Raw genomic sequence first — 10828 nt, forward strand, 5'->3', positions numbered from 1 at the left:
ATCTCAAAACATTCATGTTTACACTGCATTTGGTTGATTTTTGTGTTCTGTGAACTACTTTTTTATCTTCTCTGTTTATATATTTTACTGCACCATCTTTTACAGTGTATTTTACTTTTAACTGTTGACATGTTTTGGCTGTTAGTGACTAAAAGTTTTAATTAACTACTGAACTGAACTTTGTGACACTTTGTCTGTGATAAGTGAAAGATAAATAAACTTGACTTATTTACTTACTAACATACTTATTTACTTACTTATTTACTTAGTAATTTACTTACTTATTTATTTACTTACTAATTTACTTACGTATTTATTTACTAATTTACTTCTTTACTTACTTACTTAAAAACTTATTTACTTACCATATTTACTTACTATTTTACTTACTTAATTATTTATTTACTTACTAATTTACTTTCTTACTTATTTACTTACTTACTTACAAACTTATTTACTTATTTATTTACTCAATTACTTATTTATTTACTTACTTACTTATTTACGAATTTACTTACTTATTTACTTACTTGCGCACTCTGCGCTCCTGAGAGCCGTCGGGAACGTTCCGCGTGTGGTTCTTGTTTCACCCGGACAAAATACAAACGCCGCACCATGGACGCCAGCGTGCAGCACAGCGCTGCCGCTGTCAGGAGGAGCAAAGAGGACAGAAAAGTTCACCGTAAACAGTTAAGAGCCCGCCACACTTTGCTGAAACACGAAGGCATCAGCACAGCGCCGCAGCCCACCAAGGTGACATTTATATCATTACAAATATATATTTATAGACCGGAAGTGGCAGCGAAGATAGAGCTAGCTAACGGTTAGCCTCTCTTATTGCTATATTTACAGCTATTAAACGCAGTAAATACAATTAATAAGTTGTTTTTAGTTTAAGTGAGTTGAATGAAACGGTGCACGTTTGTAACCCACTTGATAATGTGCATATGTTACTTGATATTGGCTTTAATATTCTGATTTTGGTCGTTTAGAATAAACATAATAGCATTTTAAACTTGGTTGTTGACTCGTTATATTGTCATATCCACATGTCTGGATCAGTTTGAACAGTTGGTGTTAACTCTAACAATAAAAACGATATTTAGCTCGACAGGTAAGAAGTTAAAGCTTCGTTTAACACCATTAAATCAGCTATCAATATGTTTGTAAGTGACATTTTTTTAGAATTTTAGCTCAAATCTGCCCGAGATAAGAAACTCGTTAAGTCATATTAGAGAAGAGAAGAGAGCAAATGAAGAAATCTCCAAATAATTCAAATGGAGCAAATAAGAAGGGAAACATTACGTGTGATTTGGGCTGTTTGGATGTAGCTATATATATATATAACATATATATTTACATATATTTATATATATATAACATATATATATGTTATATATCTATTATATATATATATAACATATATATATGTTGTGTATATATACATAACATATATATGTATGTTATATATGTATTTTATATATATATATTATATATTAGGAAACAACAACAGTTTTTTCAGGCTCTAAAAAAGTACAACACCCGCTAAACTGAGACGAGACGTAAAAGCAGACAAAGACAGAAATCTAAAACATAATCCACGTTGACTGTTCATCAGGAAGAAGCTCCGGATTCTGGAGGCGTCGTTTAACGCAGCGATTAGCCTGGTTTTTTTAAAATTAGGATTCCATCTTTCAAACTGTCTCTAAAGTGAACTTCTGTCTTTTCTGCAGAGTTTGGTGGTGGCGAACGGCGGCCTGGGGAACGGCGTCACTCGAGAGCAGCTGTGTGCAGCGCTGACGGAGATGGGCGAGCTGGAGGCGCTGATCATGCCCCCTCACAAGCCCTACGCTTTCGCCACCTACAGGTACAGGTGCTCACAAGGACGCGACGAGAACTGAAGTGGCCATTTGTCCAATAAATCAAAAAACAATTTAAATCACAGGGTTTGTGGTTTAAGAATTGTCCATTCAGGATTCCTTTTTTCTGATCCTTTATTTAAATAAAAAACAAAACAAAAGAACTCGTAGTGCTGCCTCCTCTCCACAGGCCTACCCAGGTGCATGCTGGTCCTGTACCTGCTTCCTCCTACATATAACCACAGGTGCCCAGTGTTACCCAATTAGTGAACAAATGAAGACTAAATATATTTAAACTAACGAATGAAACTGAACTAAAAACTATCACAAGAAAAAGCTCTTCTAATATATCATACGCAAACAACCTGAATGGTTAAACAATAATATTTGTCAATAAAATAACTAATATGTTTTTCTAATTATTTTTTATCTATTTTTTGGTCTTTTTGTTCTTTACCCTTTTATTTCTCCTTTCCCTTTGTATTGTATCCTTAAAGTGCTGTCTTGTTAATTTGTAAAATCAAAATATATATATATACAGGACTGTCTCAGAAAATTAGAATATTGTGATAAAGTTCTTTATTTTCTGTAATGCAATTAAAAAAACAAAAATGTCATGCATTCTGGATTCATTACAAATCAACTGAAATATTGCAAGCCTTTTATTCTTTTAATATTGCTGATTATGTCTTACAGCTTAAGAAAACTCTAAAATCCTATCTCATAAAATTTTAATATTTCCTCAGACCAAGTAAAAAAAAAAGATTTATAACAGCTGAGTGTTTGTCAAGGCTCAGGAAACCCTTGCAGGTGTTTCGAGTTAATTAGACAATTCAAGTGATTTGTTTAATACCCTACTAGTATACTTTTTCATGATATTCTAATATTTAGAGATAGGATATTTGAGTTTTCTTAAGCTGTAAGCCATAATCAGCAATATTAAAAGAATAAAAGGCTTGCAATATTTCAGTTGATTTGTAATGAATCCAGAATGCATGACATTTTTGTTTTTTTAATTGCATTGCAGAAAATAAAGAACTTCATCACAATATTCTAATTTTCTGAGACAGTCCTGTATATATATCTTTATTCCAGACTCATGAGTCCATAAAACAACAAACACAAATACAACAACAATATACAATACGAGGACACCGGTCCAGCCATCGCAGCCAAAAAAAATCACTCGGGATTAAAAAACATACAAACATTTGTTCCATTGCTTCCAGAAACAAGACGAATACCTGGTATCACTCAGTGCTGGGTCAGCCAAGGCTTTTATAACTACATTCTCCGAAACATTTAGTCGACATTTAAATGTATACATAAAATTCCTCAAAACAGCATGAAAAGTGTGAACATTCCGGCTCACAAACATCTGACTTGCACTTGTCCATCTCGGAAGCTTGAGCAGGATTCTGAAGGCATCATTGAAATTGATAAAAAATAACAAATAGCTAAATATGTTTTTCTAATTTTGTATCTATTTGTTGTTCTTTACCCTTTTATTTATCCTTTCCCTTTTGAATTGTATCCTTTAATTCTTGTTAATTTGTAAAATCAAAATAAATATATATAAAAATAACTATATATGTTTTTCTAATTATTTTGTATCTATTTTTGTCTTTTTGTTGTTGTTCTTTACCCTTTTATTTCTCCTTTCCATTTGTATTGTATCCTTAAAGTCCTGTCTTGTTAATATTTAAAATTAAAATAAATATGTATACAAATAAAATAAAAAATAGCTAAATATTTATTTTTAATAATCTATTTTTTGGTTGTTGTTGTTCTTTACCGTTTTATGTCTCCTTGTATTGTATCCTTAGTCTTGTTGATTTGTAAAATCAAAATAAATATATAAAAATAATTAAAAGTAACTATGTTTTTCTAATTATGTATCTATTTTTTGGTCTGTTTTTAAAATGTTACCCTTTTATTCCTCCTTTCCATTTGTATTGCATCCTTAAAGTCCTGTCTTGTTCATTTGTAAAATCAAAATCAATATATTAAAAAATAACAACATGAATATCAAATAAAAAGCTCCAACAAAAATGACGTCATGAAGTTTTTTCAACCGAAACTCAGGCCGTTGTGTTTCTGTCCAGATCGGAGGAGAGCGCTCTGAAAGCCCACCTCCACCTGAACGGGGGAAAGCTTCAGGGCGGAGCGACCAGCGTCACCCTCTACCTCAGCTACGTCACCGCAGGTATTTAAACTTAACATCAAAGGCCAGAGACGCAATAAAAACACACCGTCAGGTCTGCTAGTGTCATGTGACCCTCCTGTAGCTCTGGGGTCAACTTCACCCCATTCAATGTTTATATTTTATTTAGGTATTTTTACAGAAATACAACCTTCAAAAGTAAGAATGCATAATAATAATAAAACCTTAAAATAAATCAAATTAAATTAAAAATTAACCATGCATCTGGTCAAGAGGGGCCATAAGGAAACACAAAAATATATTTTTTTAAAGCAGGATAATAATTGTAAATCTCATTTTATGTTTAACGTCTCATAATATATGATTGACATCCATTTCTTTGCTTCATATCACGTGGTTCCCGTGAACATATTGGTACACACAACAGAGTGGCGGCAGCCTTCTAAACCATTTAAGGGATATTTAGGAAGTCAATAAACAAACAAACACAACGTACCTGACACTTAAAGGTGGGAAATAATTTTAATTATCACTTTCTGGAGGTTTAAGTCCAATTGACCCCAAGGGTAAAACATGTTCGTCAGTTTTAAGGTAACGGTCAATTAAAGCTTTGTTGACACATGTTTTAGGAGTAAGTTGGAGTCTTTATGCTCAGGATATAACGTCCAATCAGAATCCTCCTCGCCGTGTGCTTCCTTTGCGTAGTGACCTGTGAGGAGGAGGAGGCCGTTCCTCTGCCTGAGGGGTTGGTCCTGGTGGAGGACTTTGTTTCTCCGGAGGAGGAGGCTCTGCTGCTCGCCGCCGTCGACTGGTCGTCGCCTCATGATGATGTCACCGGTGAGGGGGCTTGTCCTCTGCGTTTGTTTATCAAGTTCTGGCTTAAAGTCGAGCTTCTTTCTCGTGATCGCCCAGGAGCCCGATTACAGAGCTCCTGACCTCCTGGAGCTTTAATAAATCAAGTATAATGTATAATTTTCATGTATTTGAATGTGAGTTTTAACCGTTTCCGACTTCATCCTGATGCACTTTTAGCTCAAAAAGCTCTAAAGCACAGAAGAGTCAAACATTATGGTTTTGAGTTTCGCTACGACAACAACAACGTGGACAAAGACCGGCCGCTAGCTGCAGGTGAGCGTCCATTAAGACGATTACAATCTAAATATTTTAATCTTAAGTGTTTGTTTCCCCCTGTTCGGCCAATATGTCCCTCGACTACATTTAAAGAGACATTTTGATTTAAGTACAAAGTTCTTCTCTTCAAACACTTTTCAGTGTCAAGAAGTGGATCGTCTTCTACCGATTGGATAGTTTAACTGTGTGTGTGTGCGTGTGCGTGTGTGTGCAGGTATTCCTCAGGACTGTCTACCTGTGCTGGAGCGCTGTGTGAAGCATAAACACATCGACGTCCTGCCAGACCAGCTGACGGTCAACCAGTACGAGTCTGGGCAAGGTGGGTTCGTCCAGTCAAGTCTCCAATGATGACTCGACTGTATATTATCAAAAAACTATTTTTTCAGAGGTTATGTGAATATGTCTTGTGTGACCACATTTGGAGAACAATGACAGATTATTCCAAGCACATAATGAAATAGTTCATACCCAAAAAATCTATGTTTCCACCTTCAGGAATCAATATTTTGGTGGAATAACTGACTCTGGATGATTAATCTTATATTATATACATTGTATATATTATATATATTAATATTGTTTTTAGTTCATATATTTAAGATGCTGCAGCTGTATGTGGAGAGGACATCACGTAAAGACTTGTATAATCTGGAAGTAGACTTGCCTGTGGTTATTAAAACCACTCGCGTTTGGGCTGTACCAATGTCTACCACTAGGGGGCAGCAGAGCCACCAGAATACACAAATAAGAGACAGGAAAGTTTCTGGTTCATTCAGTTATCTCTTAATATATTTACACTACTGGCAAACATGTGAGAGCCTTATACAACTTATGGATTGGTAATTAATTCTGCATTAAATGTCGACATTATTTGAGTGCCATGCATCACGAACATCAAATATGTCAGAAACCTGTTAAATCTATAAATATCAACAATTCTACATTGTTTAATTCTCACAGGCATCCCTCCTCATGTGGACACTCACTCTGCTTTTGAGGACTCCATCCTGTCGCTGAGCCTGGGAGCAAAGGTGAGAAGTCAGTCAGCCAACAGTGTCCAGAGAAGGCCCCCCCCCCCCCCCTGTGGGTTGTGGGTTGGTAGTTCAACTCCAACTTTACCATCTATCAGCTTGTAGAGCCGTTGGCCCCCAAGGTGCATCCACCAATAACTCAAGATAAAAGTATTCATATTTCAGCATAAAACACTGATGAAAAATTGAAAAAAGTGGGTGTGAATGGATAGATCAGGCTTGTAGCTCCTCCCACATCTTACAGATGATGTCACATGTAGCTCCTCCCACATCTCACAGATGATTGTCACATGTAGCTCCTCCCACATCTCACAGATGATGTCACTGCTTAGAGTTCTCATGTAGCTCCTCCCCATGTTTCTTCTATCAGTTACATTCATTTTGTGTGTGTGTGTGTGTGTGTGTGTGTGTGTGTGTGTGTGTGTGTGTGTGTGTGTGTGTGTGTGTGTGTGTGTGTGTGTGTGTGTGTGTGTGTGTGTGTGTGTGTGTGTGTGTGTGCGTGTGCGCAGACAGTGATGGAGTTCCGTCATCCCGACCGCCGGCTGGTTGCCGTGGTGTTGCCGGCCCGCAGCCTCCTGGTGATGACGGGGGAGAGCCGGTACCTGTGGACTCACGGGTGAGCGGCACCGAACCGCCTGTTTATTTAAATATCACTGACTCCACATTATTGTTTTTAATCTTAAAGTGCACCGTCTGGTCTCAGGATTACTCCTCGGAGGTTCGACACGGTGCCGGCGTGCGACCCTCGATCCCCGTCCCCTACGGCGCCTGAACGCATCGCCGGCAATCTCACTCTGAGCGAGAGGGGAACGCGAACCTCCTTCACCTTCCGCTCGATCAGACGGGAACCCTGCTGCTGCGGTGAGAGTCTACCACACACACACACTCACACACTCACACACACACACACACAGTGTGTTCGAGAACTGAAGACGATGTGACCGCCTTCGTTTGAGAGATTTAGAAGTTTTTTAAAAGTTTTTTTTTTTTTATTCCCACCATTAAAGTATGAAATATGGTCTCTCTCTCTTTCCCCCTCTCTCTTTCTCTCTCCCTCTCTGTACCTCTCCCTCTCTCTCTTTCTCCATCTCTCCCTCTGCTTCTCTCTCTTTCTCCCTCTCTTTCTTTCCCTATCCTTCTCCCTCTCTCTCGCTCCTTCTCCCCCCCTCTCCGTCCATCTCTCTATCATTATCTCTCTCCCTCCCTCTCCCTCTTTCTCCCTATCCTTCCCCCGCTTCTCTCTTTTTCGCTGTTTCGCTCTCTCCTCCTCTCCCTCCCTCTGTCTTTCTCCCTGTCTCTTTCTCCCTCTCTTTCTTTCCCTATCCTTCTCCCTCTCTCTCGCTCCTTCTCCCCCCCTCTCCGTCCATCTCTCTATCATTATCTCTCTCTCCCTCCCTCTCCCTCTTTCTCCCTTTCTGTCGCTATCCTTCCCCCGCTTCTCTCTTTTTCGCTCTCTCTCTCTCTCCTCCTCTCCCTCCCTCTGTCTCTCTCCCTATCCTTCTCTCTCTCTCTCTCCACCCCCCCTCTCTCTCTCCCTCCAGCCTTCCCCTCCGCCTGCGACAGCCAGGGAGCTCCTCCTCCTCCCTCTTCATCACCGTCGCCGCCGTCTCCTCCCTCGCTGCCCAGTTGCCATGCCGACGCCGCCCTCCTGGAGCAGGAGTACGTGCACCGGGTGTACGACGCCATCGCCTCGGACTTCAGCGGCACTCGCCACTCCCCCTGGCCGCGCGTCTGCCACTTCCTGTCGGCGCTCCCGGCCGGCAGCGTGCTGGCCGACGTGGGCTGCGGCAACGGGAAATACCTGGGCGTCAACCCGGAGCTGCTGGCAGTGAGTGTCGGCCATGTTTTTACCATAATGTCCTCTTCCATTCATCTTGGATCATCAACGCTGTAAGATTCCACACAATAGAATCGCGTCCTAACTGCAGGCGTTTCCCCGTAGTCAGCAGAGGAGGCGTAAAAAAAATTAGTAAGAACTCCTCGCTGCTACTTCACGGAGACCGATCAGTGGTTTGAAAAGCTGCACATATATATATTTATATGTATTTATATATATATATTAATATAAATATATATATTTATATCGATATATATAATTAAAAAAATATATACATTTATATATATTTTATATATGTTTATATATATTTTAGATATATGTAGTATATATATAGATTCTAAATATATATATATATTGTATATATATATAATATATATATTTTATATATATATTATATATTTATATGTATATTTTTATGTATATAAATATAGATTTATTTTATAGATATATAAATATATTTTGTATTTATTTATATTTATGTATTTATTTATATACATATATATATCTAGATATATATATATTTGAGAGAAAAAAGAATATATATACGTCTACGTAGTCTGAAGTTTTAACATGTCTCATTTAAAATGAGCTAAGCCAAACTAATCCACCTGGGGGATCGAGTGTTGTGTTGTTCTGGTTCAGTCGGTCGTCGTCTCGTTGTTGTGTTATCTCTGTTTCCATGGCGATATCCTACATTTTCTGTCTATGTACGCACACTGGGCTATTCCATGTTGGAGGTGCATGTAAGCAGCTTATCCCGACTCACTGTGATGAGTCCTCACTGAGGTTGTCTCACACACACACACACACCACCCTCTTTACTTACTTCCCCTGTTCTCTCTCTCTCTCTCTCTCTCTCTCTATTCATCTCGCCGGTTCCATTTGAAATGAAAGAGCTCGACCTGTGGGTTAAATGGCTCGTAGTATTCCCCTCGTCTCTTTTGGGAGGAGGAAAAGCTTGATTGAATTGCGCCCTGAGACAGTGTGTGTGTGTGTGTGTGCGCGTGTGTGTGTCTGTGTGTGTGTGTGTGTGTGTGTGTGTGTGTGTGTGCGTGTGTGTGTCCTCAGGTCGGCTGTGACCGCAGCGGCGCTCTCGTCCACATCTGTGCTCAGAGAGGCTTCCAGGTGTTTGTGTCCGATGCCCTCGCCGTCCCGATGAGAACGTCGTCCTGCGACGCCGTCATCTCCATCGCCGTCATACACCACTTCTCCACCAGGGTAACGCTTCATCACATCGGCACTCACAGACACTTCCTTTACTCACAGACACTTCCTTTACTCACAGACACTTCCTTTACTCACAGACACTTTCCTTACTCACAGACACTTCCTCTACTCACAGACACTTCCTTTACTCACAGACACTTCCTCTACTCACAGACACTTCCTTTACTCACAGACACTTCCTCTACTCACAGACACTTCCTCTACTCACAGACACTTCCTTTACTCACAGACACTTCCTCTACTCACAGACACTTCCTTTACTCACAGACACTTCCTCTACTCACAGACACTTCCTTTACTCACAGACACTTCCTTTACTCACAGACACTTCCTCTACTCACAGACACTTCCTTTACTCACAGACACTTCCTCTACTCACAGACACTTCCTTTACTCACAGACACTTCCTCTACTCACAGACACTTCCTTTACTCACAGACACTTCCTTTACTCACAGACACTTCCTCTACTCACAGACACTTCCTCTACTCACAGACACTTCCTCTACTCACAGACACTTCCTCTACTCACAGACACTTTCTTTACTCACAGACACTTCCTTTACTCACAGACACTTCCTTTACTCACAGACACTTCCTTTACTCAAAGACACTTCCTTTACTCACAGACACTTCCTTTACTCAAAGACACTTCCTTTACTCACAGACACTTCCTTTACTCAAAGACACTTCCTTTACTCACAGACACTTCCTTTACTCACAGACACTTCCTTTACTCAGACACTTCCTTTACTCAAAGACACTTCCTTTACATCGGTACTCAAACTTCTTTATTCGACTAATCTGCCCGGCGACCACATGCTGTGAGACACATCTTAGCCAATTAATGCACTTTATGTGTGTGTGTGTGTGTGTGTGCGTGTGCGTGTGTGTGTGTGTGTAGGAGCGTCGTCTGGCCGCGGTGAGGGAGCTGCTGCGGCTCCTGAAGCCGGGCGGTCGAGCCCTGATCTACGTCTGGGCTTTCGAACAGGAGTTCAACCGGCAGCGGTCCAAGTACCTCCGAGAGCCTCCGGAGAACCGCGGTTCCCCCGCCGAGGACACGGAACCGGCCGCAGACCACCGGGAACCTCCCGGGACATCAAGTACCCGGGAGGACGCCGCCGGTAAACTCGGCGTGCACACCAACCGAACGGCGTTCCACAGCCAGGACCTGCTGGTGCCCTGGCACCTGAAAGAAGGGAAGAAGCCAGCGGAGGAGGAAGTGAGAGACGGTGGGAAGAAGGATAAAAGGAAAGGGAAACACACAAAGACTTCGGGGGACGCCTGCAGCTCCACTCCCACACGGGACTTGAACCCTGATCCCAGATCAGCTGATTCCACCGCTCGGACCCCCGGCGCGGCTCTCGGCCCCGCGCCCGTTTTTCACCGCTATTACCACGTGTTCCAGCAGGGGGAGCTAGAGAGGCTGTGTGGCCAGGAGGCCGGCGTCCGGGTGCAGAGCGGCTACCACGACCAGGGCAACTGGTGTGTGGTTCTCGTGAAGGACTGACCGCAAGGATCCTTCACTTGTACAATTTAAAGTGAATAGACAAATATAATAAATACAGATTTTTACCCGA

General features: G+C 40.9%; 1 protein-coding gene across 1 annotated transcript; it reads left to right on the forward strand.

Moving 5' to 3' along the window:
- The first annotated feature begins 615 nt into the window (after positions 1–615).
- On the forward strand, positions 616–10828 carry alkbh8 (alkB homolog 8, tRNA methyltransferase). The gene is made up of 12 exons (XM_056441694.1): positions 616–753; positions 1734–1867; positions 3965–4065; positions 4729–4860; positions 5056–5151; positions 5369–5473; positions 6115–6185; positions 6695–6801; positions 6889–7046; positions 7727–8013; positions 9091–9240; positions 10153–10828. Exons 1-12 carry the CDS (start codon positions 616–618, stop codon positions 10756–10758), a joined length of 2085 nt encoding a protein of 694 aa, XP_056297669.1. The 3' UTR covers positions 10759–10828.

This window comes from Pseudoliparis swirei, chromosome 20 (genome assembly GCF_029220125.1).
Source record: "Pseudoliparis swirei isolate HS2019 ecotype Mariana Trench chromosome 20, NWPU_hadal_v1, whole genome shotgun sequence".
Taxonomy (NCBI): Eukaryota; Metazoa; Chordata; class Actinopteri; order Perciformes; family Liparidae; genus Pseudoliparis; species Pseudoliparis swirei.

Bases quoted from the DNA above. Each gene is read 5' to 3' on its own strand.
- alkbh8 (XM_056441694.1), top strand. From the start codon at position 616: ATGGACGCCAGCGTGCAGCACAGCGCTGCCGCTGTCAGGAGGAGCAAA. The intron at 1,868-3,964 runs GTACAGGTGCTC...GTTTCTGTCCAG, and splicing joins TACGCTTTCGCCACCTACAG to ATCGGAGGAGAGCGCTCTGA. The intron at 9,241-10,152 runs GTAACGCTTCAT...GTGTGTGTGTAG, and splicing joins TACACCACTTCTCCACCAGG to GAGCGTCGTCTGGCCGCGGT.